General features: G+C 43.5%; 1 protein-coding gene across 16 annotated transcripts in view; it reads left to right on the forward strand.

The window, feature by feature from the left end:
* Window positions 1–25,858, forward strand: part of MAP7D3 (MAP7 domain containing 3) — a 1,137,171-nt gene that overhangs the window by 346,951 nt on the left and 764,362 nt on the right. For 3 of the 16 annotated variants that reach the window (XM_086918652.1, XM_086918654.1, XM_086918656.1), the window contains 4 exons: window positions 3,895–3,993; window positions 4,660–4,758; window positions 5,699–5,821; window positions 7,296–7,453. In XM_086918652.1, coding sequence (XP_086774778.1) covers window positions 3,895–3,993; window positions 4,660–4,758; window positions 5,699–5,821; window positions 7,296–7,453 — 479 coding nt within the window. The remainder of the gene's footprint in view (window positions 1–3,894; window positions 3,994–4,659; window positions 4,759–5,698; window positions 5,822–7,295; window positions 7,454–25,858) is intronic. The other 13 variants (XM_086918653.1, XM_086918655.1, XM_086918657.1 and 10 more) reach the window with 5 other exon arrangements.

Below are 25,858 nucleotides of genomic sequence, written 5' to 3' on the forward strand. Positions count from 1 at the left end.
CCCAAGCAGGAGTCCGAAATAAGAGAGCCCCGTCCCCGCCTGCACGTTGTGATCGAAAGCAGACAATGTATTTATTTATTATTTGAGTTTGTTAAGCGCGGCAGCTACCCAAAAAGGGTTTCCCGGCGCTGGACAGGCAGGTTCTATTAAATCTCCGTTACAACTACAAAAGAGTTATTGGTTAAAGAGCCATGTTTCAGTTCGAATGTGCAATGGCAAGGAGTTCCACAAAATGGGGCCTAACTGAGCAAAAGATCTACCTCCCATTCTGGCTAGTCTAATTCTAGGCCCTACAAAATAGGCCATGTGGGCAGATCTTCAGTTCCGGGAGGGTACATGAGTGTGAACAAGGGACTTAAGGTAATGGGGGGCCAGGTTAGTTTTAATTTTAAACATGTAGCTCAGTGTCTTAAATTTGATACAGCTATCTATTTTAAGCCAGTGGAGACTACGTAAAGGACCTGAAATATGGCTAGATCTAAGTAGTTTGCAGAGCAATCTTGCTGCTGCATTTTGTACCAATTGCAGTCGCCCTATTACATCTTTCTTTGCCCCTAAGAAGAGAATGTTTCCATAGTCTAAGCGGGAAGTTATGAGGGCGTGGACTACGGATTTTTGAGAGTGTTCTGGCAACATCCAAAGAATTTTCTTTAGCCAGCGTAGTATGATAAAACATGTGGCCGAGACCTTGTTGACTTGATCTTGCATTGTCAGTGCTTTATCAATCACAAAGCCTAAATTGCGCACGTGATCTGATGGAAGGGGGATCGAGCCCATTTCAGCGGGCCAATGTTAGCAGACCATAAGTCATGTTTCCGGCCCAGTATATGCACCTCAGTTTTCTCGCCGTTGACTTTAAAAAAATTAAGATTCATCCAGTCAGCAATTCTCCTCAACCCTGACTGCAGGAGAGATGGCGAATCCTGAGCAGTGTTCGAGAGGGAGAATGCGATCTGGGAATCATCGATGTAGGTGAAAAGTGTGAGGCCTTCTTGTTCTGCTATGTGTGATAGTTGTCTAACATAAAGTTTAAAAAGAAACAGGCTCAAGACTCAGCCTTGGGGTACACCATAAGGAGACATGTGTTGTTTAGAGGTTGCAGAGTTAGAGAAAATTTGGAACGTACGTTTCTCGAGAAATGAGCTCAGCCAACCGAAAGCCGGTCCACCCACGCCCACATCAACTAATGTTTTAATAAGTATGGGATGTGAGATGGTGTTGAAAGCGGCACTGAGATCTAATAAAATCAGTGCCACTGTCTCACCTTTATCCAAAAGCCTACGTAAGTTTTCTGTAACCCCTAGCAAGGTAGTCTCTGTGGAAAAGCCAGGACGAAAACCAGATTGTGAGAAGTGGAGAATATGATTATCTTCAATAAACTGAGCAAGATGGGAGTGGATGTGCTTTTCAAGAATTTTAGAAAAAGCTGGTAATAAGGAGATGGGACGGAAATTGGAAGGGACATTTGGGTCGGCCAATGTTTTTTTCAATAATGGTGAAACCATTGCATGCTTCCAGACCGCTGGAACAGTGGCATTTTGTAATGACAAGTTTAGGGTGTTACAAATCACAGAGAGCTGAGGAGTGCTGAGTTGTTTGAGTATAGGCACAGGAAGCGGATCATTCGGTGATCCTGACTTTAAATTTCCTAAAATGACCCTCAAATTTTCAAGGCTAAGAGGTGGCCAGCAATTAAGGACTGGGGTAGTACAGGCTGGATCAAAATTTGGCGAAGGGTTTTGTATAGTACTGGGGAACGTATAGGTCTGGGGAACATGGGGACAGTGACCCTGATGTGAAGCTATTTCTTTATAAATGTTGTCAATTTTATTAGTAAAAAATTGGCCTAGTTCCTCACATTTGTTACCATTCCGGGGGGGTGTAATAGCAGTGGTTTTGGAGCCAGCTAGTTCTTTCACTAATGAAAACAGAGTTTTAGGTTTATTGGTGGCCTCTTTAATGGTCGAGGCTACATAGTTGGCTCGAGCAGTTGTACATGCTTTATGATATAGTTTTAATTCTATTTTATAATTTTCTTTGGACTCCAAGGAGAAATCTTTCCTCCATACTCGTTCTAAGTGCTTACACTTGGACTTTTCTAGTTTGAGTTTCAGTGAACCAAGGGGCTAGGGCTTTGTGAGAATTACATTTTTTGATTGAAAGGGGAAGGCAAGTATCTGCTGCTTTAAGAAGCCAGCTGTCCACACTTCTCGATATACATTCAATATCATCTTGTACATTCGTAGAGGAAGGCAGGCAGTCATCCAAATTCTATTTTAGATGCTCAATGTTTAATTTCCTCCAGCCTCTTTTGCGAATACTGGCCCTTGAATGGAGAACTTCTGGAGTGACATCCGATATGATGTTGAATTTAGTCAGGAATTGATCGGACCATTGTATTGGCAATGCAGGAGAACAGAGCATATTAAGAAGATTAGAAAAAATTGAATCAAGCAGATGTCCCGCTATGTGCGTGTGACATGAATTACATAGCATCATATTCATGGCGGCTAGGTCGGCTATCAGATTTCGACTATGTCCCGGTGTTTGGAAATTACACCGGGACGAATTCAGCATCTTTTTTAGTGGGGCCCAACTTCTTGGCTGGGTGGACGGCATCCACCCTGTGAAAGAAGTGGGGGGACGCCATCCACCCGCGTGGACCCCCAACTCGTGCCCTGAACCTGATACTGGAGGAGTGGAACTGGCTAATTTGTTTGCTCTTACCTCTTCTGACAACCGTTCATCCTCCCTGTGCACCCCAGCTGTCACCAACAAAGACACATGCCTGTACGACTTGTGCTACTTATAACTTGTTGTTACCACTCTACATTCCAACTGCCTTCAAATGCATGGAATTTGAATCAGTCCCAAACAGTCAGCCTTTGCTTTTCTTTCTCCCACATGCCGTAAACATTGAACAAGCTAATAGGTTGGGCACAAACTATTGGCTGTGCCAGTGCTTGTTTTTATTTACTATTGAGGACTTGCTTTCTACCCCGTTTTCCACTACTTTTCACCCCTCTTTTTATGCTATATTGCGCTTATCAAATCCAAGCGAATCCACAAGGAATGAAAGACAGCACTCGGGAGGTTCCTTTTACCACGGAGTAGTTTATTAACTACGAGCTAGACCACAGTACAGTATATATATTAGTTTTTACTTTACAAGGGGCAGATTGCGATTAGGCTGCTTCTGTGCTTTATCACACACATTTCTTTTTAAGCCTTTTAAAAAAAAAGATTTTTTAATTTACTGTTCTAATATTGCTGTCCACCATGTTAGGAAAGTATATTAAAAATGCCTGCCTTCCTCATAACACACACATGATGTACACGTGTCAAGACGCAGGCATGGTTTTCGGGTTGGCCTTCTTGGAATGCAAGATTTCCAGCCATGCACGCATGTGTCCTGTTGTTGAAAAAACAGTAGAAAATCCAATTGCTCTGCCTTTTAGAGCCAAAACCTATTGGCTTTGCCAATGCATATTTATAAATAGCGTGTAGTTATTTTAAAGAAAAAATATGCTGTTCAAGGAAATTACAATTGTTATACAGCATGGGTATATTTGGTTGAGTCTGTCGTGATCTACCTTTCTTCTGCTTTTAATGATTTGCTGCTAGTAAATGTAAAGAATACATTTAGTGGGGAGTACAAATTGACATGATTGAACATCTATGCTTACATTGCTCCAGGAAGTTGGCAGAAAACAAAGAATATTCTGTTTGGCTTTATACTACAACAGGTACCCATGCTGCATAACTGTTGTTCCCTTTCCATGCTATCCATTTGCTTTTCAATGGTGTGGTGTTGGTTTCTGACGTTGTCTAACAAAGATGATTCTTCCATAGCTAACCTTGGTTTAATCTCATGATTTGCACTTTGACTTGCAGGTGGTAAAACGAGAAGTTCATCCTTAAGCAGACTAAGTAACAAAGATCCTCTTCATTCACAGCAGCCACCAACCAAAGTTTCACAGGTGGAACTGAAAGGTGCAGGAAACAGAGCACGTGCAGACATATTGATATTTTTATCAAATTTAAAAACTGTGGAAAGTATAGTGACTCTAGGTTTATGAGAAGGGCTGCGTTTAAAAGGTGCCGACTACATAAAGTATAGGTTTTTACTAGGCCATGTAAATATATCTACAATTATAACACTTCACCGCATACATGTGTTAATGCCTAGCATAATTGAAAACATCTTACCAACACGTTGCTTGATAGAAGGCCCAAATATGCTTTACAACAGTGAGACATTGACCTACTTGAATTTCATTGTTACTTGTCCCACATTTGAAGGCCCACAATGAGAGTAACTCATGGCTCAGATGTTAGGTAGTACAATATGTTTACAGAAGAAGCCAAATGGGGCAATACTAACAAGGCAGAGTTGTTATTATTTCATCTCACTGCACACGTTTATCTCTTGTGCTGTGTTTATGGCTAAATTCTCTTCTTTCTTTATAAGTTAAGGGCAGAACATGAAAAAACAGCGTGGCTTAAACTATGCACGCAGACTTGAAGGGTGGAGTATTCTATTTATGACCCCTGTTGTGGTATGGGTGGGCTTAGTGGTCCTCTCGAGGCCTTGTCTTGGGATTCAGGGCCTCTCCTCACACTGAACAATGCTAATATGTATTTGTCCTTGATCTCTAGGCGGAGTGGCCAGCAAGAGAAGCTCGTCTTTGAATAGACTGACTAGCCAGTCTAATTCTCCTCAGCAGTTAGAGAAAGTGAAACACGAAGAAAAATCAGGTGCTTACATTGTGTGAAATAATATCCATTAATAATCCGATATTTTAATATAGAAAGCTCTTGTCTGTTCGGCCCTATTTTACCTACCCTTGACTAGACTGATTACTACCATGTTTCTTTAAGAACCTGCTTTACGCATGGTAGTATCATATAGAAATAATTGCTGCCTGAGGATTAACGATGGTCCCCGTCCTTGTGTACCTAAAGCATCTTGTAGTGTTTGCTTGTAATACCTAATTTTTACTTAATCGTCCGGAAACTGCACTAAACTATACGGCAGGAAACTGCTCTCTTGCCATGCTACTAATGTTTCCTGCACTCTTTTGGAAATGTCATGCTGTGGCTAGTTGCTTGTGTGTTGTATGATGCTAGATGAATGACTTGATTCCACTAACTGACGTTCTAACATGCTTTAGGGTCCCGTTGCACGGCGGTGTTTGGCTTCATTTCTTGTATCTGATACTGCAGGGCATTGCTCTTCACGTCATACACTAATACCATCCTCGTAATACAGAGTACTTGAATCAGTCCCTTAACATTATTTCGTTTCCAGGTGTTTTATTTGGAAACTCATTACTAACCAATATGGGATGCTTTGTCTTTCTTTAGCAAACGTGCCTGGAAATGTTTTTCTTAGTGTGTGTATACAGCATCATAACGTTTCTAAAAAAAAATATATATCACATGTGCTGTCTGTACAGGTTGTAGTTACCTATAGCCTTTTATTAAACGTTTAAGTAACAATAAGTTATTCTAGGCTAAAATGTAATTAATATAGGTGCCGTAGTTGCAACTTGTTTTTTGTTCCATTACTTTTCTTTTTACTCGAGATTCTCGTCAGAATACAAAGGCCATAGCATGTCACCCCTGTCGTTCATATTTTTTCCTTTCATTCTTGAGTTTCACGTTGAATCCCTTTTGATTTGTTCCCATCATTCAGCTCGCCGCTCCCAGACCAGTCCTCTGGAGAGTAATATAATCAGCCGCCTGCTCGCCCCCACACAGGCCTCTTTAGCTAGAAGTAAAAGTGCTGCATTACCGGCTGATGGAAACGATTCCCCAGGTAACAGGCGCAGTGCACGCCTGAGAACAATAGCAATGTGCTTCATGCAGAACACTGCGTTGCATCTACTAACTGCGCTGCCTCCAGGCACAAAATTGCTTTTAACTGCTAAGCCATTCCTCATTGCCGAGTTCGTTCTCCATCTTTTATGGGGTTCTGAAGAAAAAAAATGCAAACAGTGTTGTGTATGATAGGGGGGCGTGTATGTTTAATGTTCTATAGAGTATACTGCTTTAAAAACTGAGGAAACGGTTGCCACTTCTACATTCAGAATTGGTGGAGGGATTGGGTTAGTGTTAGTATGAAGTGGATCTGTTAGTGTCTAGGGGTATTGTTGTCTAACTTGGGTAATCTGTGCGTTTTTTTGAGCAATTTATAAAATGTGTTTCGAGATTTACAGAAAAGCCTTTGGAGAAGACTATCCGGTTTTACATTAAAGGAGTTATAATTAAGACAGGAACATACATGTATGTCATTTTTTTGCAGGCATTCTCTGTTGATGTATATCTCTGTTTGTAAATGTACCAGCATTTTATCCACGTGATTAGCCATTGCTACTCTACATAGTTAATCATTTTCAAGTGTTCTCTATATATCGTTGTTATTATTATTTACATTTTATTCTGGCGTTCTATTTTTGTATATCCCTGTCTGTTGACAATTTTCGACTGGTACAGAAGTCCCCTCATCACTTCTGCAATCCTTTCTGTTTGAGAGCCTTAACTCCATAGGCTGACTCCCGCATGTGGGTTTCTTCCAATGTGTCTGTTGTCACTCTCCCATTCAATTTCTCTCTCTTTGACGAGCACCTTTAATCTTTTGCATGGGTGGGCAGGGCGGTTTTAGAATTTTTTTTCGAAGTGTCAGAGCTGGGAACCTAGAGTTTCTTTAGGCTTCATTCACTCAGAGAATCATAATTCTGAATGTCAGACGTTTTCTGCTTTTAAATCAAATTCTTGAGTGCAGAGTACACCTAGCAGTGCATGATTACTGTAGATATTAAAGTAAAATATTTGAACTGTAACCGATTTCAAATATCCACGAATGACTTTAATTTTGCAACAATTGTTTTCTTGGAAGGAAACAATGCACATTTTTTGTAGTTTATCAGTTTTTATCACTAAAATCGTAGACTGAAATTTTGCACAGGACGATGCAATGGAAATTCCATTTCCTGTTCAAGTCTGGTAATAGAGGAAATTTGCTGAGCTGCAAACCTATTTACTATTTTATATAATGCAATAGACTTTAATGTCTACAGTACTCATACGTCTTTTGTAGGTATACTTTTTGTGCATTCGCTGCTAAAGTACTAATCATGTGGTGATGGATTCTTGTCTCTGATCTACTGCAGTGTGCGCTTCTGTTTATTTCTCTAGAATCTCTAACATAGTATATTTATCTTTTCTTTTTCTGCTTCTGTGCCCTGTACTTGTTTCTTTGTTTTGTTCTTGTTAAATTTCTAACTTTTTAGACTCTCACCTCTGTCCTCGTTCAGCTTCAGCCAATTCCATGACCACCCAAGCACATACTCCTAAAGGACCCATGCGCAGCCGTAGCATTGACAGACAGACGTCTGCACCAACAGGCACTGCATCTTCAGCTGAACTCAGCTCCCCAGAATCTACTCAGGTTTGTTGAAAGCTTTCTGGTTACAAAATGAACCACTTTTTTCATTTACAGTTAGCCCTATGTCAAGGTAGATACAGCACTACGTAATAAGTGTTCTCTCAATCCTTTCTGTATATTCAACCTCTACAAAAATTAGCAGTGGGTTATAGATTTGCTGTTCATCCTATATTATGTCCAGTAATCTTATACATTGAGAAAAAAATGCAACATATGTACAAACAAGTGCTATAGAGCCAACGTGCTACCCCAATATGCAAAATCCTGCTACCATGGGTATGTAACTAGAATCTACCTCAAGGCTTCTGGTGTCTGAATAATGTAACATATGATATGGGAGCTCAGAAAAGACAGTTTAGTTTACTAGATGATACTTGAGGACAAACATGTAAATGTATTTCTTGAAGATGATTCTAATCTTTTCTTCTACAGGGTAGTAGTGACATTCCTTTCAAAATCATATATGTAGTACAAATCAACTTCTGACAGCCAACGTGTTTCATCCTGCAGACGTTCTCAAGGTTGCAATGATAATAGTGTGTGATAATTTAGGAACTTTCAATGCAGAGTTTTCTTTCATAAGTCCTACAATGGAAAAACCCATGTTTAATGTATTCTATAACAGCTGATCCATACTCCTAGTGGCAAGTGAGTAGTGTCTTGAATACAGAGTTAACCTGAGAGTGGCCAAACAAGTGCCGCAGGTGTCACGTGTGGAGATGAAGCATGCCACACGTTTATCTGTATATACTAACTAAAACTGAATATTTTTAATAAAATGTATCTATTGCACGCCAATAGACCAGGGTGATTCCAAAATGTACATCTGATGCCGTTTGGTAAATACATTTTTGTGTTCAGAATCGTGTGTAGAAAATAAAGTATTAAGAACAGATATTCGTGCGAGTGCCCAGTAACCAGTGCTACTTATGTAACATAGGAATACAAAAGGATCATGTGTACTTTGATGAACAAGTTAATCATTAGAGATCAGTTCCGAAAACTGTAATTCACAAATAGGGATGTATTAATGAAGAGAGATTTGTTCAGCCACGTAAAGATGTGGAGGAAAAAAAGTTATTTTCTTATTATTTAACATCTACGTTGTTTACTTTCTAATGACATTAGTAGTTGAGTATGGGAAAACAAGTGAATAATTCCTCAATTTTTCAAAAGTGATTTCACAAGCGTGTCCATAGCGGGTTTCCATCCCGGCAAGAAGAGATCAAAAGCAATGTGCTAATTTAATTATGTTGATAAATAAAAAAAATCAATAATGATAAGGTTAAAGTAAAAGCAATGAAATAGACCAGGAACTATGTCTACATGTATGTTAAAGATGATATACACTGACCAGTGGTGAATTGGGGCTTATTTTAAGGAAAATAGAAGCTAGTTGGATTATCGGATTAAGGGCAGCATACATGGTTCTGAGCATTGAAGTCTTCTGACTTCATGGTAAAACCCAAGGCTGCTTATACTTCTTTGATTTATTTTTCTTCATAGTGCTTGTTGCACTCATCTGATTTCCCCAACGTCTTCGAATGCGACGATGATTGCCGGGTGCGGCTTTGTGAATGGTCCTGAAACCTTCTACGCGACAGATCTTGAGCATTGTGGAGTCGACCCACAACGGTCAACGAGGAGCTTGAGGGTACGCTCCCTCAGTGACTTTAGATGCATGGCGTGACATTACTCATAGGTCTTTGACATGTGGTCCCTCTCTAAGCACCATAATCCCATCAAGTGTGGGTCTGTCAGACCTCTGTCGCTCGAGCTCCGGTAAAGTCAGGGAAGTGCGGAGCGGACCCTGACTCAGGCTCCGCCGAAGCGTGTGGTCTGGAGTGCCGATGCAGCAAAGTTCACCATATGATCTGGCCTGGACATGACCGACTCGCTGGGTAGAGCAATTTCATCATCAGTGGCCTGGCAACGCCACACCTGGGCACGAACCACTGGCGTTTCACAGGATCTCCAAGCCTTGCTTATGAACATGATGTTTGACGGCTCATCTTTTCGGAGAGAAGGCAGACTCAGCACTGGAGTGCTTTAAGGATAGCAGAGCTACGACCAGGTCTTTGGCCTTGTTGAATGCTGCTTATCAACCCCAGTCCATCTTTCATCCCTTTCGTGGCCATGGAATGGGCCTCCGACTGAGTCCGTACCATCTTAGCCACCACGGCCAACAGACTTTCCCAGCCTTTTCTTAGCCGAGGTCCTGAGACACCGGTCACATAAACCACGTGGGACAGGTAGCCAGAGGTTGGGCCAGTCCACTGCCCCTTCCCCCAACCAACAAGGCACAGCCTCCAAACCCCTTTAATTTGCCCTCCAGCCATCATTGGTATCCAGTGAGGTTCAAGATATGCTATCACCTGCCCTACTAGCGGTCCCTAACATTAGATCATTGGGTTTTGCTAACCAGTATTATGGGTATCTTTCATAGATTCACATGCCTGAATCATTCCCCGTCGTCGGGGTGGGAGTCCCCGGTATATAAAACTAGTAATGTCATAAAGACATATATACACTAATAGGCCGGAGGCCTCACATCAGTAACCTATCTGAGTCCTTTTGTAAAAAAGGACCAAACTTTGGCCAAGAGCCAATCAGCTACTACCACCCTCTAGAACCTTCCTGGAAGGAGCCCTAGTCCCTCAGATTTTCTACCGCACGTCGTGCTAAGGGAGTCTCCACTGAGCTCTGCTCAGGTTTCTGGTATTTCTGGATTTATTCCATATTTTTCTCTTCATATTTACTCTTGTGGAGGAGGGCTACGTCTACTATGTCTACCACTCCTAAAAAGGGCTCTTTAGACCTTGTGCCTCGTGTAGTAAGCTGAGACTGCATGTAGATGACAAACATGAAGACTGGCTCTACTGTCTCTACCCTGACCATTCTGCCAAGGATTGTAAGGTCTGCCGCACTTTCTCTGTCAAGACTCTTAAAGACAGAGAGGGACGCCTGCTTCTGTGGCTTCAGAGGCTGAAGGACAAGGATCTTCAGGTGAGAGCGAGTGTTCCAGTGGAGAAGTTTGGCTCACTGGTTAGTGCAGGCAGACCCTGAAGCAGAGGTCAGACCCGGGACCAGGGTTCAATTCCCGACGCGGCAGGGTCTTGAGCTCAAATGTCCATGGACTCGATAATTCTCGTTTCGGTGCCTGACCTAATTATGGGTTCACACTCTGCAACTCTGGGCATTAGGCTTGCTTAATCTCCACAACGGCCCCCCCGCGGCGGGATGCCCTGTAGGGGCTATCTCACAGGGAAAACCAGGACGGGTTCCCAAGGCAAGCGCGGAGATACCCCTTCGGGGGTCGATTCAGGCGCTATATAAGAAACATAATAATAAAAAATAATAATTCAGGAGCTCACACTTCTCTTCTAAAAGGCCAAGACAGACATCTCCAGGTCCGTCTAATATGCCACATCAAAAGAGGATGCCAAAGTCTTCAGAGGGTCGTCCAAAAGCCATGGCAGTTAAGACTTCTCTTCAGGAAGCCACCTTCAAGAAACCCGTGCTGGTGTCTTCTGCCATGCCTGTGACAGCGTCGACAGTAACCATCTCTACGTTGACAGCATCGGCCTTCACCACCTTGACGACATCTACTTCAACATCGTCGTCGTCGGGTAGGTCTATCACATCTATTATTCCTGTCAAAAGAGTGTCGACGACAGCTCCTTCGTCGACAAAGTCGAAACCATCGTCGTCGACGAAATTCCCATCGACGTCGACGACCACCTCGTCGACGATGTTATTGACGACAAAGCCATCAACGAAGACGTCGACACCAGCGTCGACAAGGAGATCGACGATGAAGACGTCGACGGAAACTCCAACGTTGACACTGCCGTCGACGAAGAAACCACCACCGTTGACGACGACGTCGTCGGTGAAGACGACAGAGAAGTCTGCTGTGGCCGTCAGCATCCCACCGTCGACGACCACCCCTTCGACGGGCCCGTCGCGGGAAGGCTCTCCCAAGGTGAAGTATACCTATACACACTTCAGGATGTCAACGCGTACGCTGACGCCAGAGGCTACGTCTCCTAGCAGAGTCCAGCCACTGCCACTGGCCCATTTACTGGAGACTGAGGACCATGTTCCCCACTGCAACAAGTCCATCACAGCTACATGTCAAGGTCCATGGGAGTTCGGATTACGAAGATATGGGTCAGGAAGAAGTCCCACACCAGGAGGAATATCAATCGCCTCCTCCTTCACAACCTATTGTGTGCCTCCCGGCCTCGATTGTCACGGACCTACAATTCCTCATAGCGGACTACAAACAGCGGTTTCCGCCTACTCCGCCACCTCCAGTAGTGCCACCACAACCCGTGACATCAGCTCCTCCTCCTCGCCCTAGACCACCTCCGCTAGTCATTACTCCGGATCCTGTATCTTTGCCTCCACAACAATCTTCGGATGAAGAGGAAGCAGCGGAAGAAGACGAGGAGGGTCAACAGGAAGAGGGAGAAATACAGGATGATGAGTGGAATGACTACGTCATTTCACATCCAGCATCCTCAGACCAGGCACAGGCGGATTCACCCCCAGAAGACATCGGGGGGTTTCATAATGTTATAGAGCGAGCAGCAGCAAGGTTCAAAATAGAGATGGCCACACAACCTCAGGACTGCTTCTTATATGACTTTAAGGAGCCATTCAAGAAGATGGTCCGGTCAATCCCTATTATTGACCACATCTGGGACCAGGGGGTAAAGATAATGCAAAATCCTTCCTCTCTACTTCCAGTGCCGACCAGGCTCGATAAGAAGTATAAGGCCCCGGACTCGGCTCCGGCATGCCTTACAGGCCATACTACACCGGACTCCGTGATTACACAGGCCGCGCAGCGGAAATCCAACAACCCAGCTGCCGCACTGACTGCGCCTCCGGACAAGGGACACCGTTAAATGGATAACATCGGGAAGAGGTTCTTGTCGATGTCGGCCATTAACGTCAGGGCGGCAAACTCGCTTGCGCTCTTGGGACGCTACAATCGCCAGATGTGGGCAGATGTTGCCCCATACCTAGGCACACTGCCAGAAGAGCAGAAAGAGGTAAAGAAGATCCTCCTTGAGAGAGAGCGGTCCGGCTCGGAGATTATTGACGTGGCGATGGTTATCGCCTCTACAGGATTTCGCCAGCTGGCGGGAGCAGCTGTCCTTAGGCGCCAAGGCTGGCTGAAAGCTACATCTTTCCGTCCGGAAGTCCAAGCCAAGGTACTGGACATGCTGTTCGACGGAGAGCATCTCTTTGGGAAGCATATCAATGAGATGCTGCAGGGTATCAAGAAAGATACAGAGACCGCAAAAGCCCTGGATACCCTCCAGTACAAGAATACTTCCTTTCGGGGCTCCAGAGGAAGAGGCCAGCAGACAAGAGGTGGATATCAGGGGTGCAAATCCTCCTATGGCTCGTCCCGGCAATACAAGCCTCAATACCAACAGAGGCAGCAACAAGGCCAGTCTTCTTACAATAAGTCCTACTTTCGAGGAAGAGGAGGAAAGAAAGATTCTGCCAGAAAGCAATGACTTCTTTCTCCAACAGGCCTCCACTTCTTCTCCACGTTACGTAGTTGGAGGCAAAATTTCCAACTTCCTCCACAATTGGCAAAAAATAACTACGGATCGTTGGGTTCTCCAACTGGTTCGGTTCAGGCATACTCTGGAGTTTGTGGACACTCCTCCTTCGAACCCCCCATGTTTCATGCAACACAAGAATCTTCATCTTCTTCAAGCGGAACTCTCACTAATGCTTCAGAAAAGAGCTGTAGAAAGAGTTCCCAGAGGTCAGAGGGGGAAAGGATTCTATTCACGGCTCTTCGTGATACGAAAAAAGGAGAAAAAATGGAGACCTATACTGGATCTAAGGAACCTCAACACATACCTCAAAAAAACAATTGTTCCGTATGGTATCCATTGAAGAGGTGTTACAGCTACTCAATTCCAGGGATTTCATGGTGTCCTTAGACCTCCAGGACGCCTATTTCCACATACTCATCCACAAAAGTCACCGCCAATTCCTAAGGTTCACTGTGGCGGACAGACATTATCAGTTCAGAGTGTTGCCATTCAGCCTCAAGTCGGCGCCACACATTTTTACAAAATGCCTATCTCCAGTGGCAGCTTACCTTCGCCAGCCCCATCACCAGGTATTCCCCTACCTGGATGACTGGCTCATCAAGTCTCCCACTCTAGAAGGCGTAAACAGGTCTTCCAACGCCTGTCTTCAGCTCTTCGAGAGTCTAGGACTTACACTCAACCAGGAAAAGTCAGTACTGCAGCCCTCTCAACGCCTCACTTTCCTGGGAGCAATTCTAGACACATCAGGAGAAGGCCATTCCATCACAGGAGCGTCAGGCCAAACTGAGGTCGCTGGCAGCACAGATTTAGCTCAAAAAGACCATCAAGGTGCACTTTTCAAGTCACTGCTAGGAATGATGTCCTCCAACATCCTCCTAATACCACACTGCCGCCTCCGTATGCGTCCCTTACAGGAGGCGTTATCATCTCAGTGGATCAAGTGTACGGGATCTTTCGCCGATCTACTCAGGATCACTCCGTTCATGGTGAAGGCCCTGCAATGGTGGCTTCAAACAAAAAACCAGAACCAGGGCCTTCCATTCCTGGCTCCAATCTCCCCACACGTGATAACAACAGATGCATCATTGGAAGGATGGAGTGCGTTCCTGCAGGAAAATCAGATACACGGTCAGTGGTCGCCAGCCGAAAAACTGCTCCACGTCAACCTGTTAGAGTTGAGGGCAGTATACCTGGCTCTTCGAGCTTTCCTGCCCAGAATCAGGAACTCCCCAGTGCTTGTGAGGACGGACAACACCACCACAATGCACTACTTAAACAAGCAAGGGGGAACTCGATCCATGACGTTGTCTCAAGAATCGCAATGAATTTGGAAGTGGCTACTCCAACACAACATTTCGCTGAGGGCGGAGTACGTCCCAGGAGCAGACAACACCCTGGCAGACTCACTAAGCAGGCAACACTCCATTTGCCACGAGTGGGAGCTCGACCAACATGCTCTCGATGCAGTATTCTCCCGATGGGGCACACCTCACCTAGATCTATTTGCGACGAAGATAAACGCAAAATTCCAAAATTATGCAAGCTGGCTTCCCCAGAAAGGATCTCTAGGGGATGCATTTTCGATCGCATGGTGCAACGTATTTGCTTACGCTTTTCCTCCATTTCCCCTGATCCCCAGGGTCCTTCGGAAACTGAAAGCAGAGCATTGCACACTGATCCTGGTCGCCCCACCGTGGCCACGCCAACACTGGTTTACAGAACTCCACCTTCTATCGCTGGAACCTCCGATTCCTTTCAGGCCTTACCCGCATCTCCTCACTATGAACCAGGGGCAAGTCCAGCATCCAGATCTGACATCTCTCAGATTATCGGCTTGGCTCCTGAGTTCAGAGAATTCCAGGACTTAGATATCCCTCAGGACTGCAGGGTCGTCTTAGCCCGGGCCTGGGCTGACAGTACCAATAAAACATATTCTATTAAGTGGAAGAGATTCTGTTTATGGTGTAAAGCTAACAAACTGCACCCGTTCTCGTCATCTACGGCACAATTGCTGTCCTACCTGCTTCACCTGGCCAACTCGCGATTGGCTCATGCCTCAATCAAAGTCCATCTGGCAGCCATATCTCGGTTCAGACGCTCTTCGTCTGGTGTTTCCCTATGGTCCAATAGACTGTTCAAGCAGTTTCTGAAAGACTTATTCAGGACTTATCCTCCAGTGAGACCTTTACCTCCTACATGGCAGCTCAATATTGCCCTGGCGCAGTTGATGAAACACCCCTTTGAGCCGATGCATAAAGCGGATCTCAAATACTTGTCATGGCTTACAGCTCTCTTGCTGGCTCTCACATCAGTAAGGAGGGTGAGTGAGCTGCAGGCTTTCTGTATTCAGGACCCGTTCCTTCAGTTTAAACAGGACAGAGTCATTCTACGGACTAACCCCAAATTCATACCAAAGGTTCCGTCTGCTTTTCATCTAAACGAACCTATTGTCCTGAGATCTTTCTTCCCTAATCCATCTTCAACATCAGAGTGATCTCTACATTCCTTAGATCTGAAAAGATGTCTGAAATTCTACCTTCATAGAACAGAACAATTTCGCAAGTCCAACCAATTATTTATTGCCTTCAGCCGGCCCAGGAAGGGCCTACCATTGACAAAGCAGAGCATTTCAAGGTGGATCTCTGCGGCCATCGCCTTCTGCCACCAACAGGCGGGACATCCTCTGCCCACCAAGGTTCGGGCTCATTCTACTAGAGCGGTTTCCACTTCCATGGCGCTCTTTTCTGGGGTGCCCATTGTTGACATTTGCAGAGCGGCGACATGGAAGACACCACATACGTTCATCAAGCACTACTGCTTGGATTCGGAACTTATGAAGGATGCAGCAGTGGGACAGGCGGTGCTCCGTCATCTATTTCATTAGAGGTGAGCCTTCTTCCTATCATCCCACCTTTCATATTTCCTAATTGCACATTTCTTATCCTGCTACTGTTTGCAGTTTATTCTGTTGCACTATTGATAAGGTGTTATCAAGTGTCTTACATGCTATATTATGTGAAATGTGCTCCCTACTACATGCTACTCTGATTCAGGCATGTGAATCTATGAAAGATACCCATAATACTGGATAAGAAATGCGTTACTTACCTGTAACTGCAGTTATCCAGTATTGGTATCTTTCATAGATTCACATGCAACCCACCCGCCCCCCCTGGAAGGGCTCACCTTGGTTCTCTCAGTAGGTACTACTTAGCACTGTACTTACGAAAAATCTGAGAGACTAGGGCTCCTTCCAGGAAGGTTCTAGAGGGTGGTAGTAGCTGATTGGCTCTTGGCCAAAGTTTGGTCCTTTTTTACAAAAGGACTCAGATAGGTTACTAATGTGAGGCCTCCGGCCTATTAGTGTATATATGTCTTTATGACATTACTATTTTTATATACCGGGGACTCTCACCATGACGACGGGGAATGATTCAGGCATGTGAATCTATGAAAGATAGCAATACTGGATAACTGCATTTACAGGTAAGTAACGCATTTCTTCTCTTGGCTGTGAGAGCCATAGAGAGGGTGCTGACATCCGATGTAGGTCGTGGTTGCTATTCCCACTATTTTCTGGTGCCCAAGAAGGATGGAGAGCATTGTACTATCCTAGACCTGCATCATCTAACTCTCTTCCTGAGATAGGAGAAATTCCAGCTGCTCGTGCAAGTTCGGTCTTTCCTGGACCCGGGAGACTAGATGGTAGCGTTGGACTTGCAGGACATATATTCCCACATCTACGTCCTGTCTGCCAACAGATGTTACCTGCAATGTTACTTGCAGTTTACGGTGGGCCAAGAGCACTTTTAATCTGCCATGCTCCCCTTGGGCCTTACCTGCACTCCCTCAGGTGTTCAGGAAAGTGATGGTGGTGGCTGCAGCTCATCTATGGAGGTCATGTGTTCCAATCTTTCCCTAACTTGACTGTTTACTTTTGAAGGCGGGCTCGCCCGAGGCAGTTGTCTCCCGCCACCAGGATACTGGGAACCTTCTGCACTCTCTGGGGTTCACTATGACCGTGCTCCCATTCATTGTAGCTGTTCTGGACACAGTGCCGTTTCTTGTCTATCCTCCCGTGCGGCGATTCTGGGATATTCAGGCTATCATACTGATCTTTAAGCCTCTATCCTAGATTTTGATTCGAATGATCCTGGGGTTGTTGGGCCTTAAGACCTCCTGAATCCTACTTCTAACTCATGCCTGCGGACCGGAGCGGACTGTGGTGACAGTTGCGTCATTTGTGGGATGGGGTGGCCATCTAGGAGAGGTGGAGATCAGAGGTCCCTGCTATCCAGCGGAGTCCTAGCTCCACATAAATCTGTTGGAACTTCGGGCAATTTGCTTGGCTTTAAAAGCCTTTCTTCCTTCGAACAAGGGAAATCTGTTGCAGGTGTTCACAAACAACTCCACCGCAACAAACAGGGGGCCGTGGACTCTTTGAGAATCTCTTCGTCTCAGGACACCAATGAAATGCCAGGGCATTTCCCTGGTGGTTCAACAGGAGGTGGGCTCTCTGAATGCAAGAGCGGACAAACTCAGCCGATGATGCCTAGCAGATCATGAATGGCGTGTCCACCTTGAGGTGGTGCAAGGACTCTTTCAGTAGTGGGGAGAGCCTTGGTTAGATCTGCTCATCACTGCTGAGAAACGTGCAATGTCAGGAGTTTTGCATGATGGAGTTTCCAAGGCGACTCTCGCTTTTGGGCTGTGGAGCTCTGGCCTCTTGTACAACTTTCCACCAGTAGCACTCTTAGTCAGAGTTCTCAAAAAGATCAGGTACAACCAGGCCCAAGTTATTTTTATGGCTCAGAGTCTGGTACCCAGATCTTTTGAGCATAGCCATCGGTCCCCTGATCAGGCTGACTCTTCAAGAGGATCTTCTGTAGCAACAACAGGGGAAGTTTCTACACCTGAACCTGCCGCACCCTCACCTTCATGCATGGAGATTGAGTGTCTAAAGTTTTGACTTCCCTCCGGAAGTCTGATGTTATTCTGACAGCCGGGCAATTTTCCACCAAGTCGATATCCATCCATCAAACTGCATTTGTAGAGCGCACCACTGTCACCCCTAGGGCTATCTGCCTGCTGTGCCTCAGTCGCAGAGCCCGGACTTGAGTCTCTTTCTGAAGTCTGCCAGCGAGGGGGTTGAACATAGCTGGAGGGGAAGGTCATTCCAGGTCTTGGCGGCAAAGTAGGAGAAGGAGCGGCTGCTGCTGTGACGGATGCGGGGCTGTGTGCAAGGGTGAGTGAGGAGGAGCATAGGTGTCTGGCAGGTTGATGGAAATTCAGTCGATGGTTGAGGTAGGCATGTCCTAGGTCATAGAGGGCTTTGTACACGTGTGAGGATCTGGAACTGGCATCTTTTCTGGCTGGGGAGCCAGTGGAGGTCTCTGTGTGAGGGCGATCTGGGTTCATTTGGGTAGGAATGATAGGTGAGAACAGGGGTACTATCCTCGGGTTTAGGGTGTGCACACGATTTGTCACGGACCACTTATAGTCCTCTTAATCCATCATATACATTTCCAATGAAAATTCTTCAAAGACAATTTCCTTTATGTCATTTTTATTCGTATTTCTAATGATATTTCCTCATTGAATACTTCATTTATCAATTCTTAGCAGGTTTCAATGGTACAACATAACACTTTGACCCAATGCATTTCGGGTACAGAAGGACCCTTCGTCGGGGGTCTCTACGGAAAGAAAATAAAGAATACATCATGAGCCTCAGCTACGTTCTCAGTTTTTACATAGCCTACAAGAAATCATACATTTTTTCACTTTGCATAAACGAGTTGCTCAACGCCTGTCTCATATCAACCACATCACATTTAAGCGCTGGAGGTTTAAGGGTTATCGAAATTTAAAACCAGCTGTCATTTAAATTAAACATAACGCGCTAAAAACTAACAAAAGATTCCTCTCGCTTTTCTGTGACCTAGGTCACCCGTACTTACAGTGAAATGTAGCGTCCCCGCTTCCTGCTACTTCGTCCAATGCCTGCCGCATTCAGATCGCTTAACGCTAGCAGCCCTTATAACTGATCTGATAGGTCGGCGACCGATCACGTGATCGCCGTGTGTGAACTAATTACATTGCGTTTATATGGGAAACTAAGCAATAACTCACGAAATCCAAATAATCTAGCTTATGTTTACTCAGCTAAAATAAAGTTTAAACCTGTCCGCCCTATATAATTAAATAGCGCGACCTGCTCGAGGTTCTTAAGTGTGAACTTTTTACGGAACCTAAATCGGTTAGACACAAATTATTTGCTGAACCTGTGCATTCTAATAAAACATGGTGAAATCTGAAGTATGAAACGCTATGTGTTGTGCTTGTGTTCATACACTAATGCCTAAGGGTAAAAGCGGTCGGCCATTTTGGAACGGTCATTCAAATTCACTGAATCTCCCGGAATTCTAAGCGTGAAAGAGGTAAATTATCTCCCAAAACATAAAGACACAAATAAAAACTGATATAACACAACTCATATATAACAAAAATATGAAATGTCTTGCAACATCTTGAGATTAGCACAATGTCCTCTGCCCCTACAGGGCAAATCCTTTCTCATAAATCCAAAGTTTATAGAAAACATGTAAGTTCCAACCTGTCGTTAAGCCCATCTGGCTGAAGGCTTCCCATCTTTTTAATCCAAAAGTACTCGGATCTCAGTCTCATCTTATGTGTGTCAACATCTGGGCGGCCTTTAACCACTTCCAATATGGTGAACCGTAACTGGGCAATGTTGTGTCCTGACTCTGTCCAGTGGGCTGCCACTGTAGATTTTGTGTTCTTTAACCGGATATTGCTCTTGTGCTCGGTGATTCTTACCTTAACCTTGCGTTCCGTCTGACCCACATATAACTTGCCACATGGGCACTTGATGCCATATATAACTCCTTTAGTGTCACATGTACTAGAGTGCTTTAATTGTATCACTTGACCCGTCCTCGGGTGTGTAAAAGATGATCCTGTTATCACATTGTTGCAATGTGTACAATTTTCGCATTTACGCATTCCCTTGTATGTAGGTTCAGTGGGATCCTCATTCTTGTGTTTAAGCAATTCTTTGAGATTCTTAGATCTATTATATGCAAATGTTATTCGGTTGGCAAATAAAGGTTGTAAATCTGGTTCTTGGGTGATGATGGTCCAGTGTTTTCTCATGATGTTAGTGATTTTGGCCGATTGCATGGAGTATTTCAGAACACATACTGTGAGTTTCTGATCCTTTTTATCTTTTTTGATCAGTAGAGATTCTCTGGGTAAAGCCATGACTTTGTTTTTTGATTCTTCTAGAAGTTGCTTAGGGTACCCTCTTTTCTCGAATTTCATGATCTGTCTGTCGATAGTTTCAGAAGCTTCCTTGGTGTCTGATGTGATTCTTTTGTACCGAATAAATTGAGACATCGGGAGATGTTGTTTTAAAGCCTGGTGATGGAAACTTAAGTAATGCAACCCACTGTTGCGATCTGTTTCTTTGATATGTACACTTGTGTGTATTTGACCCTGCTTAATGGCAACTTTAACGTCCAAAAAGGATAATTCTTGGTGATCTATCACATGTGTGAACTTGATCCTAGCGTGTACCGTGTTCAGTTTTTCAATGTTTGCTGTAAGTTCTTCTTTTTTCCCTTTCCACATGATGAATATATCATCAATGAATCTCTTAAAGACAAGCAATCCTTTCTGCCACTCCGGGTTGTTCAAGATATGTTCATTTTCGAACTTTGACATGAAAATGTTCGCGTAGGAAGGTGCCCCAGCAAAGCCCATGCTGGTCCCACTGCACTGTGCATAGTATTCTCCGTTCCATTCCAGATAACTGTGGAATAATGCAAAATGTAGAATTTCCATCAAGAACATTTTTTCTGAACCTTTCACCTCGTTCTTCAGTAAGCACCACTCCATTGCCTCAAGTCCCTCATTGTGGGGGATCGAGGTATATAGTGCAGTGACATCAATGGAACTCAGCCAAATTTCTTCGTTGTCAGGGATCTTGACTTCTGTGAGCACATTTAAAAATGCAGTAGTGTCTTTAAGGTGGGTGCACCAATTTTGAACTAATGGTTGTAAAAACCAGTCTAGATACTGTCCGATAGGTTCCGATAACGACCCACAGGCTGATACTATCGGCCTGAACGGCGGATTCGTTGGGTGCTTGTGCACTTGGGGCAACATATAAAACTGTGGTCTCCTTGGGTACTTTATATTCAGAAATTGATGGGTTTTGTTGGTGATCCAATTCATGTTTAAAGTCTTATCTAATATCTCTTTCAATGTGTTGGTAAAAGTCTCTGTTGGGTCTTGTTCCAGTTTATGATAGATGGTGGTGTCCTGAAGATGTTGTTTCACACTCTCATTGTAAAAAGTTGAGTTCATTACAACAAGGGCTCCCCCTTTGTCTGCCTTTTGAATGGTTATGTCGGTCATTTTTTTCAATGTATTCAATGTGTTCCATTCCTTCTTTGAAAAATTACTTTTGGTGCCACTTCTGTAATTTATGTTTTTAATTTCTGTAGATACCACACGCTCATATGCATCTATGGTTTTGTGGGAGATGGGGGCACAGAATGTGCTTTTCACCTTGAATTCTTTCTCTGTGCTTAATTCTCTTTCTGTGGGTGGAAGTGTGCTGAAAAAATTCTTTAACTTTAAATTGCGGCAGAATTTGAACAAAGCTATTTCGGTCTCTTCAGGATTGGATTTGTACACTGGTACAAACGAAATTCCTTTATTCAATAGTTTCATTTGTGTCTTGGTTAATGATTTGTCTGAGATGTTTATGACAAGTTCATTTTCTTCTTCTTGGATCTCAGTTCGCGTTCCGCTTCTGATTCCTTTGGTTTTTCTTTTTCCCCTCCTTGTTTTTGAGGTTCTGTCATTGCGGATGTTGTTGGTGCGTTGTTGGCTGCCGAACTCACATCTAAAAAAGACTTGTCAGTTTGTGACTTTTGGCCTGTTTGTGGTGTCTTTTCTATCGGTCTTCTATTTTGAGTTGTTTCCGAATCTGATACCACACTCTCCTGGGACGATGTGATGTTGGTGGTAGGTTTTTGCCACTTCCGCTGGTTATACACTTCCGCCCAGCTATAGACTTCTTCCAACTTATAGTCTACTGTGTCTCTTTTGTATTTTTTGATTTTTCTGTCTTCAATCTCTTTAGCGTACTTTTCCAATCTTTTATTTATGTCTTCCAATTGTGTGGTCAAATCATCATATTTATTGAGTTCACTTTTAACTGTATCCAATTCAATTTCAACTTCTTTTAATTCCTTGGAAAGTTCCTCCGCTATCAATAGAATCAGATCCAAACTGCACTTGTTTAAAATCTGGTACCACTTATTGAGAAAGGGTTTGTTGTTCCTGCAGAGCATTGGTTTAAGTGCTATTCTAAGTCCTCTTGGTATGCGCATATTTCGATGATAATGAATTAGTGTAGTTGCATGTAATCGTTTATTGATTTCTCGTTTACTTATGTACTCCAGTTGTTTTAATAGTTGATTAGCTGTGCTTAATTGTGGGCTGAAGGCTCTCGTTTCTTTAATCAATCCGTATATTTCTTGTGCTTCTTCTGTGGTATATGCTAAGGTCTCTGCCTTATTGGTTGTGATTAATGCTATATCTTCCAGATTCATCTTTGTTTCTTGGGGTTGGTGCTAACTGTAGGGGGTAGACACACTGAGATATATTTATATAGATCAACAGTTGCACTCACTTCCGTGTTGATATATCTTTCTTTTTTGCTAGTTAGTTTGGTGCCACAACCTGAAGAGTGTTTTGTCTAGGAACACTGTCCAAAATATGAATGATAGGTGAGAACAGGGGTACTATCCTCGCGTTTAGGGTGTGCACACGATTTGTCACGGACCACTTATAGTCCTCTTAATCCATCATATACATTTCCAATGAAAATTCTTCAAAGACAATTTCCTTTATGTCATTTTTATTCGTATTTCTAATGATATTTCCTCATTGAATACTTCATTTATCAATTCTTAGCAGGTTTCAATGGTACAACATAACACTTTGACCCAATGCATTTCGGGTACAGAAGGACCCTTCGTCGGGGTCTCTACGGAAAGAAAATAAAGAATACATCATGAGCCTCAGCTACGTTCTCAGTTTTTACATAGCCTACAAGAAATCATACATTTTTTCACTTTGCATAAACGAGTTGCTCAACGCCTGTCTCATATCAACCACATCACATTTAAGCGCTGGAGGTTTAAGGGTTATCGAAATTTAAAACCAGCTGTCATTTAAATTAAACATAACGCGCTAAAAACTAACAAAAGATTCCTCTCGCTTTTCTGTGACCTAGGTCACCCGTACTTACAGTGAAATGTAGCGTCCCCGCTTCCTGCTACTTCGTCCAATGCCTGCCGCATTCAGATCGCTTAACGCTAGCAGCCCTTATAACTGATCTGATAGGTCAAAGAAGGAATGGAACACATTGAATACATTGAAAAAAATGACCGACATAACCATTCAAAAGGCAGACAAAGGGGGAGCCCTTGTTGTAATGAACTCAACTTTTTACAATGAGAGTGTGAAACAACATCTTCAGGACACCACCATCTATCATAAACTGGAACAAGACCCAACAGAGACTTTTACCAACACATTGAAAGAGATATTAGATAAGGCTTTAAACATGAATTGGATCACCAACAAAACCCATCAATTTCTGAATATAAAGTACCCAAGGAGACCACAGTTTTATATGTTGCCCAAAGTGCACAAGCACCCAACGAATCTGCCGTTCAGGCCGATAGTATCAGCCTGTGGGTCGTTATCGGAACCTATCGGACAGTATCTAGACTGGTTTTTACAACCATTAGTTCAAAATTGGTGCACCCACCTTAAAGACACTACTGCATTTTTAAATGTGCTCACAGAAGTCAAGATCCCTGACAACGAAGAAATTTGGCTGAGTTCCATTGATGTCACTGCACTATATACCTCGATCCCCCACAATGAGGGACTTGAGGCAATGGAGTGGTGCTTACTGAAGAACGAGGTGAAAGGTTCAGAAAAAATTTTCTTGATGGAAATTCTACATTTTGCATTATTCCACAGTTATCTGGAATGGAACGGAGAATACTATGCACAGTGCAGTGGGACCAGCATGGGCTTTGCTGGGGCACCTTCCTACGCGAACATTTTCATGTCAAAGTTCGAAAATGAACATATCTTGAACAACCCGGAGTGGCAGAAAGGATTGCTTGTCTTTAAGAGATTCATTGATGATATATTCATCATGTGGAAAGGGAAAAAAGAAGAACTTACAGCAAACATTGAAAAACTGAACACGGTACACGCTAGGATCAAGTTCACACATGTGATAGATCACCAAGAATTATCCTTTTTGGACGTTAAAGTTGCCATTAAGCAGGGTCAAATACACACAAGTGTACATATCAAAGAAACAGATCGCAACAGTGGGTTGCATTACTTAAGTTTCCATCACCAGGCTTTAAAACAACATCTCCCGATGTCTCAATTTATTCGGTACAAAAGAATCACATCAGACACCAAGGAAGCTTCTGAAACTATCGACAGACAGATCATGAAATTCGAGAAAAGAGGGTACCCTAAGCAACTTCTAGAAGAATCAAAAAACAAAGTCATGGCTTTACCCAGAGAATCTCTACTGATCAAAAAAGATAAAAAGGATCAGAAACTCACAGTATGTGTTCTGAAATACTCCATGCAATCGGCCAAAATCACTAACATCATGAGAAAACACTGGACCATCATCACCCAAGAACCAGATTTACAACCTTTATTTGCCAACCGAATAACATTTGCATATAATAGATCTAAGAATCTCAAAGAATTGCTTAAACACAAGAATGAGGATCCCACTGAACCTACATACAAGGGAATGCGTAAATGCGAAAATTGTACACATTGCAACAATGTGATAACAGGATCATCTTTTACACACCCGAGGACGGGTCAAGTGATACAATTAAAGCACTCTAGTACATGTGACACTAAAGGAGTTATATATGGCATCAAGTGCCCATGTGGCAAGTTATATGTGGGTCAGACGGAACGCAAGGTTAAGGTAAGAATCACCGAGCACAAGAGCAATATCCGGTTAAAGAACACAAAATCTACAGTGGCAGCCCACTGGACAGAGTCAGGACACAACATTGCCCAGTTACGGTTCACCATATTGGAAGTGGTTAAAGGCCGCCCAGATGTTGACACACATAAGATGAGACTGAGATCCGAGTACTTTTGGATTAAAAAGATGGGAAGCCTTCAGCCAGATGGGCTTAACGACAGGTTGGAACTTACATGTTTTCTATAAACTTTGGATTTATGAGAAAGGATTTGCCCTGTAGGGGCAGAGGACATTGTGCTAATCTCAAGATGTTGCAAGACATTTCATATTTTTGTTATATATGAGTTGTGTTATATCAGTTTTTATTTGTGTCTTTATGTTTTGGGAGATAATTTACCTCTTTCACGCTTAGAATTCCGGGAGATTCAGTGAATTTGAATGACCGTTCCAAAATGGCCGACCGCTTTTACCCTTAGGCATTAGTGTATGAACACAAGCACAACACATAGCGTTTCATACTTCAGATTTCACCATGTTTTATTAGAATGCACAGGTTCAGCAAATAATTTGTGTCTAACCGATTTAGGTTCCGTAAAAAGTTCACACTTAAGAACCTCGAGCAGGTCGCGCTATTTAATTATATAGGGCGGACAGGTTTAAACTTTATTTTAGCTGAGTAAACATAAGCTAGATTATTTGGATTTCGTGAGTTATTGCTTAGTTTCCCATATA

This window comes from Lissotriton vulgaris, chromosome 4_1 (assembly GCF_964263255.1).
Source record: "Lissotriton vulgaris chromosome 4_1, aLisVul1.2, whole genome shotgun sequence".
In the NCBI taxonomy this organism is placed as follows: domain Eukaryota; kingdom Metazoa; phylum Chordata; class Amphibia; order Caudata; family Salamandridae; genus Lissotriton; species Lissotriton vulgaris.